This window comes from Enoplosus armatus, chromosome 4 (assembly GCF_043641665.1).
Source record: "Enoplosus armatus isolate fEnoArm2 chromosome 4, fEnoArm2.hap1, whole genome shotgun sequence".
Taxonomy (NCBI): domain Eukaryota; kingdom Metazoa; phylum Chordata; class Actinopteri; order Centrarchiformes; family Enoplosidae; genus Enoplosus; species Enoplosus armatus.
Window position 1 is genome coordinate 17,219,837 of NC_092183.1, and position 15,567 is coordinate 17,235,403.

At 41.4% G+C, this 15,567-nt stretch overlaps 1 protein-coding gene across 1 annotated transcript in view; it reads right to left on the reverse strand.

Moving 5' to 3' along the window:
• mctp1a (multiple C2 domains, transmembrane 1a) overlaps positions 1-15,567 on the reverse strand; it is a 127,894-nt gene that overhangs the window by 35,376 nt on the left and 76,951 nt on the right. The window contains exons 11-15 of the mRNA XM_070903624.1: positions 11,849-11,951; positions 10,839-10,941; positions 10,139-10,240; positions 9,544-9,618; positions 7,057-7,176 (exon numbers count right to left, since the gene is read on the reverse strand). Coding sequence (XP_070759725.1) covers positions 7,057-7,176; positions 9,544-9,618; positions 10,139-10,240; positions 10,839-10,941; positions 11,849-11,951 — 503 coding nt within the window. The remainder of the gene's footprint in view (positions 1-7,056; positions 7,177-9,543; positions 9,619-10,138; positions 10,241-10,838; positions 10,942-11,848; positions 11,952-15,567) is intronic.

Here is a 15,567-nt window from a genome sequence, read left to right on the forward strand (position 1 = left end):
TTGTGAGAAAGCATTGTGTCAACTGTTTCAAAAAGTTTCGCTGGAAGAAATGGGATATACTGTGGGAATAAGAACAGATAAACAAAATAATATTTGTCTTTTCTAATAAATGTATAAGTATACAGAGATTTTTAATGATTGATAAGACCTCAGCGGCAATTACAACAAATGCTGAAAATGCAAACCATGCCTAATACTTAATATTTTCTAGCAAAACATATTTATCAAATTCAAGTACAAAAAATCCATTATTTCAAATATGAGCAAAGAAGATTTGAAATTAATTACTCTCTGTAGGGAAATGTATCGTGTTTAACTATCAGTTCTGATAGGAAACTTTTTCCAAGAGTGTTGAAATTGAGACTATTACTGTATAAAGCAGATTTATTGGTCTGTGTACCAATTATGATCTATCCTGTTTGGCTGAACAACATCAACAAGAGTGAGAAAGCTTAATAATAAACAATCAGATTGTTGTATTTGTGTGCGTGTGGAAAAGGAGAGAGAGAGAGAGACTGAAAATCGAGCTCTTCATTGTGTTTACAGTCTAAGGTTAATGTGAATATGAGGTTCAACGGCCCCTCAAGAGTGTGTATGTAGGTCTGCGGTTACTGAAGTGGAGCCAGTCGGACACTCAACTGCACACTGTGCAATCAGTATTTCATTTTCCTTTCACGCACGCACACACACACACACAAACAAACACATGCATCTGAATATCAGTGTAAACAACTCTTCACAATAATAACACAATTAAACAATTACATTTTCTCAACTTGTTCCCTTCTCACGTAGAAATGTTTGAAAGGCTCACATCCAAACTTTTGAATAGAACTATAACTTCATGTAAAATTAACTAACAGACACTGAGTATATAAAGCAAAAAACAGACATAAATTAAACATAAGAAATGTCCAGTGCATTTGCATAATGCTCACAGCAAAATATCTTTTTCAAATAAACCTGGATGGCCTTGGTACAACAACCAAATCTCCCAAAAGGATCAAAATCTTTCTCTGTCTCTCTCAGGCTCAACTTTACTTTCTCACATACAAAGAGTCTTTCTCTGATACAGCCGTGTAGGAGAATCGGAAAGAAACTATTCAATAATTCATATTTGTATACTAATAAGCAACACAACCATTTCCCTTCATACATCATAAAAAGCTGTTAGGACCGAGTGAGCTCAGCAACAGAAACTCGCATACAGACAAACACAACAACACATTTTCTCTACAAAATGTAACCATTCTAAAATTATCCGTCTTCCTACAAATTATTTTAATTTACAAATCTGTAACACTGATAAACACTGGAATAATCTCTAACTAAACAATGTGCACAGTGTACAGTCAAACAAAGGAGCTCACTTGTTTTAAACCTATTCTGGTAGAAGCTATAAATAACTGCACACTTACAAACATCTTCATCAGATACACACAGAGCTCCTTTCAAATACTCTGCTATAAATACACTGTACAGTAGGCATATATTGTACTGTAAATATATTTAGTGTCTGGTTCCTTAACCGCTCATGGTATCATTATCCCACAACAGACAAATGAATTGCTCCTCACTGTCCTGATGTTTATATGAAACCTTACAACCCTCTTTTATGGGAGTGTTTTTTTTTTTTTTTTTATCTTGCTTTCTTCTCCATTTGCCTGAGGTTGTTTAACCTGTCGTCCCCCTTCATTCCTCCTCCATTTGGTTATAGTAGCTGAGGGCAAAGTTTTGACTGACAGCTAGAGGAACCGGACACCCAGGCTCAGCAGTGGCCAGCCCTGCCCCGTCTCCGTGCCCCCCGGCTGGGTAATAGGGGCCCTGCAGAGCCTGGACCTTTCCTCCAGGACTGGGTGATCACAGCCACCCCCCACTGCTCACTACACCAGATAGCAGGCTCTTCGCCTGGGGAAGAGGGAGTCGGAAGGAGCCTGCTGTGGATGTCAGTGACCAGAGAAAGGCGGAGGAAAAAAAACAACGATGAAAATATGCTGGGTCGAAGGGAAACTGCTAAAATGAAGCTCCAGATGTAGTCTATGGGAATAATTTGAAGATGACTCGGTGTGGTCAGAGACACATAATGTAGTGGTCGGTGACGGCTCATAGTGAATATCTGAACACGCACACAGAGGGAAATTCACCATGCTCCACTCTTACTTTTCTGTTTAATACTGCTGAATTCTTACCTGTGTGGTAATGTAAAAATATCCGTGTGTTTGTCTCTTTATGTATATGTGCTTTTTTATGACTAAAATGATGCAAATTCTCTCGCAAATTTAGTCTTGAGAGCATGTGAATAAATGTGTAACAAAAATGAGAAATGTACGCTTTTTCCTTCTCATACATAGCATTGTATGAAATATTGTCTGTAATTATCTGAACTACTAAAGAACAGAAGTGATCAATATCCATTTTACAGTTAGTTTAGTTTATTTCTTCTACGGCGGACATTTGATTTTGTCGCTAAAACTACTGGCAGCAATTCATCTTTACCTAGCAAATCTATTTTGTCATAAAACTTCATCATCATTTCTTATTAAATGATTTGTGCTTCAACAAGTCTTGCACTGAAATGTCTAGGAACAAAACTATTCACTTGTCATAAACCAAAGTAAAATTATATTTTCCACTGTCAAATCTGCTAAACCATTTCAAATGTAGTTAAAGGCAATATTTGAACTGGGCAAACTTCACATCTAAGAACAAGCTGAAATTCAAATGAGATGTATAATTAAAATAGACAATCACGAGCATGAACAAAGTAATTCCATGGCAGTATAATTTGTAATATTTTGGCTAAAATACCAATACACAAAATCAGTAAACTAAATTATCTTGACAAGTCTCTGCAGTTGGATTTCATTACAGTTATAATCTTTGATGCTTTCTCTTAATATTAAGAAATCCCCTGAACACAAGAGGATATATTAAAAATGTTATAGAGAAGTCAAAAAGATTTATTCAAGCACTCAGTGCGGCACGTTGAGAGTTGTATCTTGCATTATTTGTTTCAAAACACAACCCGCGTCCTTACGGCTCTGAGCCGCGGCACTGTGGGAGGGTAATATTCAGTACTTTGGCTTACATTAACCACACACCAGGCTAACTTTCCCCCTGCTCTGTCTCAGTGGAGTGAAACTGAAGTTTGGATTTCAGAGTTCCTCTTTATCTCTCTTACATCAAGTTCCATGCTGGCACTAAGTGTTGCCAGATAAAACTAGAAAGTCCTGTTAAGTTCGAGGGAACGAGAGAGGGAGGGAGACTGTGTCCTGTGTGTGACTGGACCTAACCATCATTCAGTGGTGCTAGACTGCCCCCTGCTGTACTCCTGCAGAACATAGATCTACAGCACAGTTAATGCTGTTCATCCGATAAAGAAGCAGCCTGAATGACTAAACCCAATGTGTCAAAGCCAGTCATTTTGTATTAACATGGAAAAATAAAAAATAAAGCATCCACCATTTTAGGGCCACAGTACTGCAACTGCATACGAGTACCTGTGAGAAGTAAGGATGGTGTATCCCAGGCTTCACGCATTTTCTGTTGAGTCTCTATCTCTGGTGATTAAACTCTGACTTGGTATTCTCTGTTAGTCATGCCACTATATTTCAACTATCATTCACTTTGCAAATCAGGAGAGCAGTAAAATGTGAAAGTATATCTTTCAAAGCTGTCCCTTGCTGTGGGCAAAGACGAACTCCCGACTTTAAAACTTTTAAAAGTTAGACAGGTTCTTTGAAGAGGAGTCAAAGGAGCAATTTAAAGAGACCTGGAGTGGTGTGTACCACTGACTGCTATGGCGTCTCTGCACTGTGTGTATGTGTGTGTGTGTATGTATCAAACTGCCAGCTAGACATGCGCAAACACACACACACACACACACACACACACACACATACACACACACTCCAATAGTTGCTTCTGTACCTGTCTTTGCTTTTTTTTCCCTTTTTTTATTTCAGCAGGGTGAATTTTTATCTAAATGCAAAGCAGGTGATAGGTGCTCCAGTTTCCTCTAGAAGTAGCTCCCTTGTCTGGGCTCTCTTCCTGATAAGAGTCCTACTTTGCCTGACATAAAAGAGCCCGGTATCATTTCCCCTGCCTCCCCAACAACCCCCAGCTCGCTGCCCTCGCCCTTCCCCGAGCTTCACAAAGCTGCCTCTATTTGCTCCCAATTCAGGGCCCAATTGCAGATAAAGTTACAGCAAATTTGTTTGCAGGAAGAGCTGCTGAGGCCTGCGGTCCCTGGGGCAATAACAGCCTTGTCTTGCAGGGGCCGTGGGGAGAGCTGGCAGCAGCAGGAGAACAGAACCCAACACCGCTCAGCCCCACAATGGCCTCAACTCTCTGGGAGGGAAGGCAACGGGAGAGGAGGGAAGGGAGAGATAAAGATGAACAGGGATGGCTGGATAGATACAAGGGAGAGACACTCAGCTTGCAGGTGTGGAGAGAGGAAGCAGACGCTTAACCCCGAGACAGGGAGACGGAGACACCAAGACCCACCCACCCACAGGCACACACTCACACACACACACACACACACACACGGAGACACCACCCATCATGCAGGACAGGAGGTAACTCCAGTCCCGTCCATTGTGCCAACGCCTCAGGCAAAGCTGCCACGGTGGCTGATTCACTGTCGGGATGGGTGGGTGACAGCAGTGTGGGTGTGAGAGAGAGAGAGAGAGAGAGAGAGAGAGAGAGAAAAAGGCTGCATGTGCGACTATGTGATATCTCTCTTTCTCTCACATGCACACAAAACACACACACAACATACACACTAATCACAGCTGGCACTAATGGGCGATGTGTACATGCGGCTGGCATTGCAGAATTGGGCAGAAGGAGAGTACGGGACCATGAAGACGATTTTGAGCGTTTTTATGGAGGGAATGTTGTGAAGTGACACAGTATGACAACTGCATTTTGATGTACTGTCGCATTTACAAAATAACACAAATATATGAACACACTTAACCCCCCTGCACCCCCTCCCAACACACCCCCAGGCTTACTTAGCAGTTACGAAGTGCACACATTTGTGAGTTTAGAGGTTGAATTGCCCACAACTCCACCTCCGTAGCTACAGCCGTGTTGGAAAGTTAAGTGTAACATCTGTCTAGAAAGACAGCCAGACAGAAACACACGTGCACATGTGAACAGACACACATGCCCATAATCACACACAGCCGTACACCTTCATGAACGCACCACCTTGGCCAGATGGCCCCCCATAAAAACCCACTTAAAGAGATGAGCGAAGTGATTAAGAGGCCTCTCAAAGTGAGGGAGAAATGAGAGAGGGATGAAGAAAGGGAGGGAGGGAGTACCTGTGTAGAGGAGAGGCCCTAAATACTCTGATGCTTTTAGCTAAGTGCATACTCCTACGATAACAGACTCCCAAAAGAGCGAGAGAGGGAGGGGGAGCACAATGACACCTAAATTTCAGACTTTCTATAAACTGTAAAACGCTACGTCCTTGGCCTAGATACATCGTTTATTGTCATCTGAATACTTTGAATTTAAGTGAGTACAATGAGAATATGAATAGTCGGCACTGTTACTTAGAAATGGATGTACTATCTGCAGTGTTTTCAAAAATGGTGAAGAGCTACACGCGGCATACATGCATGTGTGTGTGCTGACATGGAGGCTGCGCTATCCAAGGCTGCATCCTCCCCTCTCTATTCACCATGTAGATTGGCAATTCTGAAGTGACCTTGTTTTCTGTGAATTCCTTAGCATTTTTTTTGGTCTGACATTTTCATTTATTTCTAAAAGATAAGACACGCAGGAATTACATGAGAGAAAATGCAAACGTACACGCACACACCAGGCTCCCACGTGAGCTCACTCGCACACACGCAGAGGGAAAATGTTAACTGATCAATACTTTGTCTCTTCTGACCCATGTCTTGTGATGACACTGTGACCTGCTGTACAAACACACACACACACACACACACACACACACACACACACACACACAGCCTCTGCAGAGATGAAACTGGTGTCAGACAGCCAAATGCTGCTAATGTCTAATGTCTGCTGTGGAGACACTAAGTGCCCCCATGGTAAAGGGCTGGGGCGGGGCGGGTCCACCTGTCCTGTAGCTACTTAAGTCAGGACACTAAACCAGACAGGATTAAATGCCTGCTCTGTCATCTTCAGGGTAGGAACCTTCATGCAGCCACTCACCACCCTGCAGGAGAATGTCTTTTACTGATAGCTCTGCTGTCCAATTACACTTCACCTTTTAATACCAGACACAGATGACAGGGTGGGGGGGGGTGAAGAGGAGGCTGATGGGAGAAGAGAGAAAGAAGCTGCCATTTCCACTGTCTGCAGGAACAGCTTGTCACACTTCAAGAGATTGTAGCTGCATTTTCTAAGCATTTGGATGTCTGAGGGTCTCATTTAAAATAGTGTTTAATCTGCAACAACAACTCCCCACTCATTCCCAGCAACTAAGTGTCAAAACAGACACTTGCCATGTACATACCATGTGTGCTTGTACATTTAATACAAAGCCAGAAAAAGGAGATTTAATCGAGACTATCATATCAAGATATTTGAGTGTGTGAGTAAGTCTGTAGTGAGGGTTACAGTGTGGTAATGTACTTAAATGTGCTTGAGACATCAACAATCTCTCGTGTTAGAGTGTGCAATTACCAGTGAAGGATCCATACTTTGTTAGAGGAAAGGGTCCTACAGACTTTGAACATGTTGCTCTCCTACTGCCTGTGTGCAGATCTTAACTGGCATAAAACATTTTATCAGTGAATTATATCTACTATTGTTCGTCAATGTATTTAGAATAGTGCTGATCAATGTGAGAGGGGTGCATTTTAATTTCAAAAAGTGTGATTTTCTATGATAAGAAAATAGATAGAAAAAGAATAAGATAAGATAAATAACAAACATATCGAGTAATTCTACCCAAAAATATATAAATGAGGTCCTGTTTCAGTTCTCCATGTCTGGCAAATGTGCAAATTTGTATGTGATGTGCTTCAATTTATGGTACTGTATATGTGCTGCGCTACGTACCACAAAAGCACAAATGCTCCTCTGTGGAGAGTCCCATTCGAAGCAGCTGTTGATGTAGCAGCCTGTGTTGATCAGGAACATGATGCAGCGCCTAACTCTGTTGAAGTTGCGCAACAGCAGCTGAAAAGGAGACAAAGACAAAACAAGTGAACACTTAAAACCAATCAATGCTTAAGGTCAGAAATGTGCTGTGGCAATGAAAACAGCTTGGTGTTTTATACATGATATACCACTCCATTGTAAAAGTGGTAGATACAGTACAGAAACATGGACAGACTTCATAATATGCTGTACTGTGTATATGTGGATAACTGGTGAGACTTTGTTTGACAGGTAGCTGAGTATAATTGGGGAAAAAACATGTCAAGGTTTAGTGACTTTTCCACATTCGTTGCACATGTATACTGCTTGGAAAGTCTTATCAAAAGACAAAGTAAACAGCAGGAAAAATGATTGGTCTACAAACATGAGCACAGCTATTACAGTCCATCTCTGATCCAGACATTAGTGAGAACACACTGTTAAAGAGGTCCATTATGTTTAGTTAAGGTGTGAATCCATCACAGTTCAGTAAGAAAATATGTTATGTATGTTATAATTAGTTTTAACCTTAGTTAAAATGACATACTGTCACTAAATCTTAATATGGTTCAACGCCTGTAGTGTCTCATTCTGCTGTCACTTTGGAAAGTTAACTGGAGCATTAAGTTTTACCACTTAAGAGATTTGACCTCACGTTGGCTTCTATATTACAACATTACAGCACTGAGGACGCCATGAGTGTGTTTTCCTTCTTTAGATAGCTATATATGGATGTGGATCAGTGCACAGGACAAACGGACGCTTTAAGTGTGACAAGCTGACTCACAATGTTTCTTTAAGTCTACTCTCCCAGTGATAAAGTTAAGTACAATAATGATTTCCAGCACAGCCCCTGGACTCTCCTCCCTGAGGGTTCTCCATGCATTTTGGCCAGATATGAGAGAGAACTGGCTAACTGCTGTCCCCCCCTGGGTTGCCAACCATTCAGGGAATAACATAACAGCAGCGCAGAACGCCAACCACCCAATCAGGTCACCACCAGGAGAAAGTGCTCCCAAAGGACAAACTGTCTCTGCAGATCGCTGTTCGAAAAAAATTCTAGGCCATTATTTTACTCTTTGGAAAATTGTGTGTGTGTTTGAATGTGTGTATACTGTGGGTATACAGTATGTGTTTGTAGCGCTACAGTAAAGTCTATTGTCTGTATGCGTGTGCGTGTTTCCGGGTGGATTTGCATGTGGTTAGGGGTGGCTTGGCTGCTTTGATGCTAGATGAGAGGAGGATTCCTCCTTCTCTATGTATAATTATGTGAAGCTTTTTTGTTGCCAAACTGGGGATGACTGTATGGTGTCCTGCTGGGGACACACAGACCCTGAGGACAGCAAGACTGTGAATCATCCATTTCCACGTTCCTCAGCGCATGCACTTGATGTACATGCTGTACTCTTCTGGGCTCATTATTGCCATAACTGCCTTGATAAGAATATTTCACTTTTCATGAATTATTTCAAAGAGTGCCTTGAGTTATTCCTTAAAAACACTTAGAAAAGTGGTGAAGTCATTTATTGAGTCAAATGTCACAATTACAATTAAATGGTTTTGTTTGGCAGGCAGCTTATGTGTTTTTTTTTCTTTTCTTTTCTGTGTGTGTGTGTATGTGTGTCTGCACACTAAGCAGCAAGCAACAGCAGGGGAGCTGCTACCACACAAAAGAGCCCTCACGGGGCAATCCCTCCAACGCAGCCAGTGACATCATCATTGCGAGACGCTGACAAGGGTCATCTCTATGAGTCAGAGGTGAAATAGAGATGAAAAAAGGATTCCGCACTTGGGAGAAAAGCGTAGAGTGGGCCGAGACAGAGAGCAACAGAGAAGGCAGAAACCGAGGGGAAAGAGGGGAATAGATGGAGGGCTGACAAAAGGGTGGTATGGGAGCTGGTGTGTGTGTGTGTGTGTGTGTGTGTGTGTTTGAGCGTGCTGTGCTGGACAGGGGCTGTGCTCGACTGTGCATGGCGCAGCATTGACTGCTGAGCCCAAACGGTCACTCATATGACATGTCTGATGTGGACCAGCCCCTACTATTCAGCCCTTTGTGGTGCCGCCACACTGAGCGGCGTGACAATGAAGTGCAAAGCAGCAGTGGCAAAGAGGGCCAACTATAAGGATGGCCAATCTACTTATGCACCCCAGAGCTTGACAGCTTGACATTTCTATTCACCACTCAGAGTGGATGTGTGTGGGGGGGGGAGAAGGGAGAGAGGAGGGAAGAAAAAAAAAGAAACAAAATGCTGTTTTTCCTTCAATCACCCTGTTGTATTTTGCCCACACAGTTGTTGTGGTTTACAAGACGCCACTTCCAGGCTTGTTGGTTATGCAAAGACAGTGAAGCAGAATGGGAGGTACAGTGGTGGACACGGATAAGATATATGTCGGCTGCTGATGTACCTGTTTGGACACTCTGGGCTCCTCCTCAATATACTTCTGCTCAATGGGAATCAACGTCCTGAGACCAGCCTTCACCTGGAGGACGGAGTGAACACACACAGCATCATACACAGCAACCGGTGAGAGTGAAATAACACAAATTTGAAAAAAATACAGGTGAATAAAATGGCAGAGATGATGACAGTGAATTAGTGAGCAACTATATTTTGCTTAGTTTTTCTAATACAGTGCACTGACATAACATGGCAGCACATGCATAGAGCGTGCCCCATGTCAGAGGCTAGAGAGAGCGAGAGAGAAAGCTGTAAGATGGCCGCTATAGGACACACACAGCGATAGTGAATGGGCGAACAAAGGCTGTTGAGAGGGAGTCTTCGATAATTAAAGCCAAAATGAGGACGAGGGACAAGGGACGAGGGATGAGATGGAAGCGAGGGGGGGGGGACAAACAGAATAAAGACAACAGCAGCGAGGTGGTGGTGGGGGGGACTGCTGGAGAGAACAAGAGAGGGATGAAGAGAGAGGATAACGGGGGGTGGGGGGCAAAATAAAATAAAAAAACAGGGAGAATCAAAAAAGCAGAAGAGAGACTTACAGCATTAAAAATCACGTCTATTTCGAGAAAGATGACCCCTTTTGTTGGCCCTGTCAGCTCCTTGCTTTTCAAGGCGTAGGCTTTGCGTTCTCCATTTTGGATCTGTGGGAGAGGGACATGACAGGCGTCTGTCTGGCAATACCCGGCAGAATCAGCTCCCCGGGCCACCTTTGAACCCCAGCTGCTGGCGCTGACAGGGAACCCAAAACAACTGTGGCAACTATGACAAGTACCTGTTCATTACCCACTGCAGCTCGGCTCTGTCAAACAGAAATTAACTATCCTGGGGAATCATACTGTACAGCAGAGCATGGATATATTAGTCACAGTTCTTTCACAGGCTATCTATATTTTTTCAAATATAAGAGACAATCTTCTGTCTTTGTTTTTTTCTCTAAATCGCATCCTTCCATTTCTCGATCAGTGTCATTTTCATATCATCTCTCATCCCCTCACTTTCTTTCTTCTCACCTATCAATCTCTTCTTTTTTCTCAGCCTCTCCTCCACTTTTTCCTCCTTCCTGTCATCTCTTCCTCTCTGTGAAATAATAACAGTCTCATCTGTGGAGTTGCAAAAATAACCTCTGCTTTTTATATCTTCAACTGTGTGTTTTCATTCTTTCTGTTCCTCTATGTTCTCTCTATTATCCCCAAAGGAAAAGAAAAAGAAACGCACACAAGAAATCTGCCTTTGACTCACATTTAGTAAAGGAATAGCCACTTTCCCGAGGAAGTCTGCACTTCTGTCTCGGTCCTCGTCGTAAACAGTGACCTCGAGTACAGAGTGGATGTCCTTCACGTTACTGGACCACACAAAAAGACAACGCCAATGACATATATACTGAATTATTGGCTACAAACTGAAACAGTGTGAAAGCTATCACATCTACCCAAGCTTCTTTAAATATTAAAGACACACAGAAAACAGTTTAAAACCTGAAACGCTAAATGAGGCATAACAAATGCCTTATAATTGAATACCCTCTATTACATTTACATAAATGTTTAAAAATTACCATTAACATGCTTTATGTGATATTGCACTCCATTACTGCACAAGCTAAGTAGAACTAAAGTGTGAAGCTGAGACGTGTCATCTTATGAAAACTAGGCTAGCAAGTAGATGGCTGATGTTATGTATAGAAAGGAGGCTATGAGAAAGATGTGCACTCAAAGAATGACTAAATTAACCTGTCCCATCACTGGGAATTCACAAGTTTGAACTCTGGAATGAAATCACATCATCTATCTAAGAAATTGTGTAGATCTACATTAACATTTAACTATAGTCTCTGTTTAAATGTACATTTGAAAAAAATAGCTTTTTTGAATAAAGAAAAATGTGATAATCCAATGTCGTCTTCCTGGATTTCTTTGTAGGAATACAACACATTTAAAACTGTTCAATAAGCAGTTGTTTTAAAAATGCGATAGGGTCATCCATGAAAATAGTTCCACACTATAAACTGTGATCAATACACATTTTTGATCCAGAATTAATTTAAAGGAAACACAAAAAACGGTTGAATGCTATGAATTTAAAAAATGCAATTATATTTCTTTCTTTTTTTATTGGCTGTTGCTCTGACTTAACCAGTCTTTCATTCAAAGGTACGTGTCAAAAAAAAATCAATTTCTATATTTTCATTACTGCAGCAAACACAAACTGTATGTGCATTCAGACATATGGGTATTGTAAAAGCCACTCACAAAGTGAAGACCTTGTTCCACTCGGGGTTGAGGTTTTTGTAGACAGTGTGCGTCTGCAGCCGATCGTTACTCAGCTCCACCACACAGAATGGGTCACTCTTACCTGCCGTGCACAAAAAAAGGCATACAAGAATGACCTTCTTAGTGAAAGCAGAGACATAAATACAGTAGATACTAAACTTTTGTTAGCGTGAGGTTTCAAGAAACGCGAGAATTCCAACAGCTTTTGTCTATCTTCAATCCCTCATATTATCAAGACAGATAGTATGCAGCATCCTCCCCTTATACCATATGACAGCTCCAATACCCTGGACTTATCAGAGCTGTAATAATATGATTCTTCCATTTTTAGCTCCGATGCAGTATATATTATAAAACAGTATATCAGTGGAACAGCTGCAAGCTGTTTCTATCAACACCCTGGGAACATGGACAACTAGAAGATAAGCTCTAGGACAACTGTGCCCTGGGCAGTCACAAGGAGGGGGAGAGTGAAAAGAGAGGGAAGACTTAGAGAATGGATGTTGCTGAGAACACAGAGGGAGATGTGGCTCTGAAGGCCAGAGAAGTTCACAGTAGAAGATAAAGACGGCCGAGCAGGGGTGTGAGAAACATAGCCAGTTCGCGATTAGCGATTCCAAGTGAGTGGGGAGAGACGGTGGCGGCAACGACGTGGTGAAAAAATTAGTGAAAGCAAGAACAACATGAGAGTTAAATGATAAAAGATTGACAGAGGAAGCATTTCCTCATCAGCCTTTCTGCTTTGTTCTATTGACAGAAATTTAAATTGATAAAAACAGTGACAGGTTTTTGCCTATTAAAAATTGAAATGTGTGTTTATTACAGGGAAATCACTGCTGGAGTTTCATACACTGTCAGCAATACTAGTTTCATCAATATAACACAAGTGACATTCTATGGTGATAATAACAAAGCAACATATATCCAAATGTAGATTTATCCTGCAAAATAAATCATGTTAAATAACTCAAGGAGCACATATGAAATAATTTGAGTGGTCTGTCGCTGCCAAAAGATAAAACTTTAATACACTATGTGATAACTTTAACAACCCGTAGATGTTATAAAACACAGATATGATATATAGTTCACTATAAATCATATTCATTAATGCTAATTCATTCCAACAAAACTTTCAATTCAGAATTTACTACAGTTATATAACTGGGTGAGAGAGACCGAGAGGAGAAATAAACATAATCACAGAGTTGTTTCCTCCTCCTGAGAATAGCATACTGTACTATAATAATCAAAACCAGTAATGTCCTATATATTCTCTATTTGTTTACTAACATCTCACATTTCAATTTCTTTGTACACAGAAAGGAGTGAGACCAGCTCCCCATGCCTGCCAGCCCACCTCCCTTCGACTGCCTCAAAATGAACTAAAAACAACAAAACTCTTAATTCTGGCTTTGATCATTATTTTTTATTAAAACTGTTGGGAGCCATTGCGCTGTTTGTTCAAGCTTATCACTTGAAAAGGCTGGGTCAGGAAGTTTAAAAAAATATGTCACACACGAATTCCCATGGAAAATATTGAGAATATTATAATATTAGTAAAGCAGCAATGTTGCGTAACAAGACTCGACAAAGTTGGTATTGAGATCAAAGCCCCCTGCCACATTTGTGTATGTGCTTGTGTGTGTCCGTCCGTCTGTTTGTGTGTGTGTGTGTGTGTGTGTGTGTGTGTGTGTGTGTGTGTGTGTGTCAAGGGAGACGTGTGTGTGTGTGAGTGTCATTGATTGGTGTGATTTTCTTCAAATGTTGTGACAAGGGCAGGACATTTAGTGGGTGTGCAAAGTAAATGTCACCGTGATCAATGCTGAGCCGTAGGTGTTGCCTTTCATATCTGTTTGTGGCGCTTTATTGATGTAGAGCGTTTGAAGTGGATATTGACAGCTATGACTCCTACGACAAAAAACAAGACACATTAAAATAGACAAAAGACAATGGACTCCAGAGCCTACTTCTCACTACTACTGTGTTAGCCATATAAAATGCTTGCATATAACATAAACAATGTATTGTACTGAAATAAAAATTCTTCCTTGGACCCATTATGAATACACACAAAAATGTATTTTAAAATTGTAAACAAGTAAAAAGAATATATTTTGGCAGCAGCGTTCATTCAATATTTTTACAGTAGTGAATATTTGAAATCCTCCTTAATCATCTGAGCTTCCATAGCATAAACGATTATAATGTTGTCCCCACAAATCAAGTCTGATTAAATTTAAATGCAATCACCCAAATTAAGAGATGGAAATTATTTCTGCAGAAGCCCGTCCCTCCCCCATTTTCTCTCTAATATTCTGTTTTTAATGACATGGCAGGCTGTGTTGCCGCAGAGAGCCAGTTGTCATTGGTGATGAACTTTCACCTTATTGGCCGCCAGCACCAGAGGCGGCTGTCTTAACCAATTACACGCTCAGGTTTGAGTGCCACTCAGGGATCATCCAGGTAATGTCCGAGCAAAGCTCCTCCCCCCCTCTGGGTCCCATCTCTGTGGCGCTGGAAGAGGGTTTGCAGCAAGGCTCAAACTCATTTCAGGGTGCCCTGAGATAAGTGTGGAGGATGAATACAGTACGGAGACGAGGAAACGCGCTGTAATTGCCTCGCTCAGAGTTAGTGAGGAGTTTGTGGAGAGGGAACGCACGCTCTCATGTTCCTGTATAATCACAATTAATTATGATTCAGACTTTAAAATGTAAATCAATCGCATTTTTGTTGCATTTATATTCCATTTCTTCTTCTTTTAATAGGCTATACACGATTATCTACAGTATTCCTCCATGTGTCAAGTGATGCCGTGGAAAATCTACACTTTACTGACAGGTTTTGTTTTGATATTGAGTGAAAAAACAAAGAAGTCTACACATGCTGCTACTGCTGCTGGAGGTGTGTGTGTGTGTGTGTGTGTGTGTGTATGTGTGTTACTATTGAAATGTTCTAACAGCATAGCATCCACTCATAGGGACAAGAGCTGCCAGACAAAAGGGATTGTTGGTTTTAGAGACTATTTTCAGTTATCCTACTCGGGCTGGAGAGGAGCTACTCCACAAAAACACTTCAATTAGAGAGAGAGATGGCCAGAGAGGAGAGAGAGAGAGAGAGACGAGGAGGAGGAGGGGAAAAGACAGGAGAGGAGACAGGCAGCGTGAATGGGAGAGAGATGGTGAACTCTCCCTCTCTCTCCGCCTGTCTGTTTGTCTGTCCGTCTGTTTCTCTCTCACCTTGCTCCTGACCCTCTCTTGGTCTGGGCTGTTAAAATAGGGTGTTCATGTGGTGAGGGCTCTTATGTGGCTCTTACAGAGCTATTGTTTCTGCCAGTGACACACACACACACACACACACACACACACACACACACATACACACACACACGCACACAGCGTCAGACTCAGAACAGGAATAAGCCATCTAGAAACAACCCCTTTGCCTGTCTGTTATCTGTATCAGTTTACCTACTGTGTCTATCTTTGTAAGGTTAGATTGGCTGAAAGAAAACGTTTTCTGGGGAACAAAAGAAACATATTTCCTTTGTGCTTGCAAGAATGTATAAATTCAAATAAGGTTACAAATTGGACTGTTTGAATTTGAGATCTCTTTGCCTATAACAAAAACACTATGTGTGAAACCGAAGCCCATGTTTTGAATTTCCTTTGTTTTGGTATCTTTGTGAATATATAAAG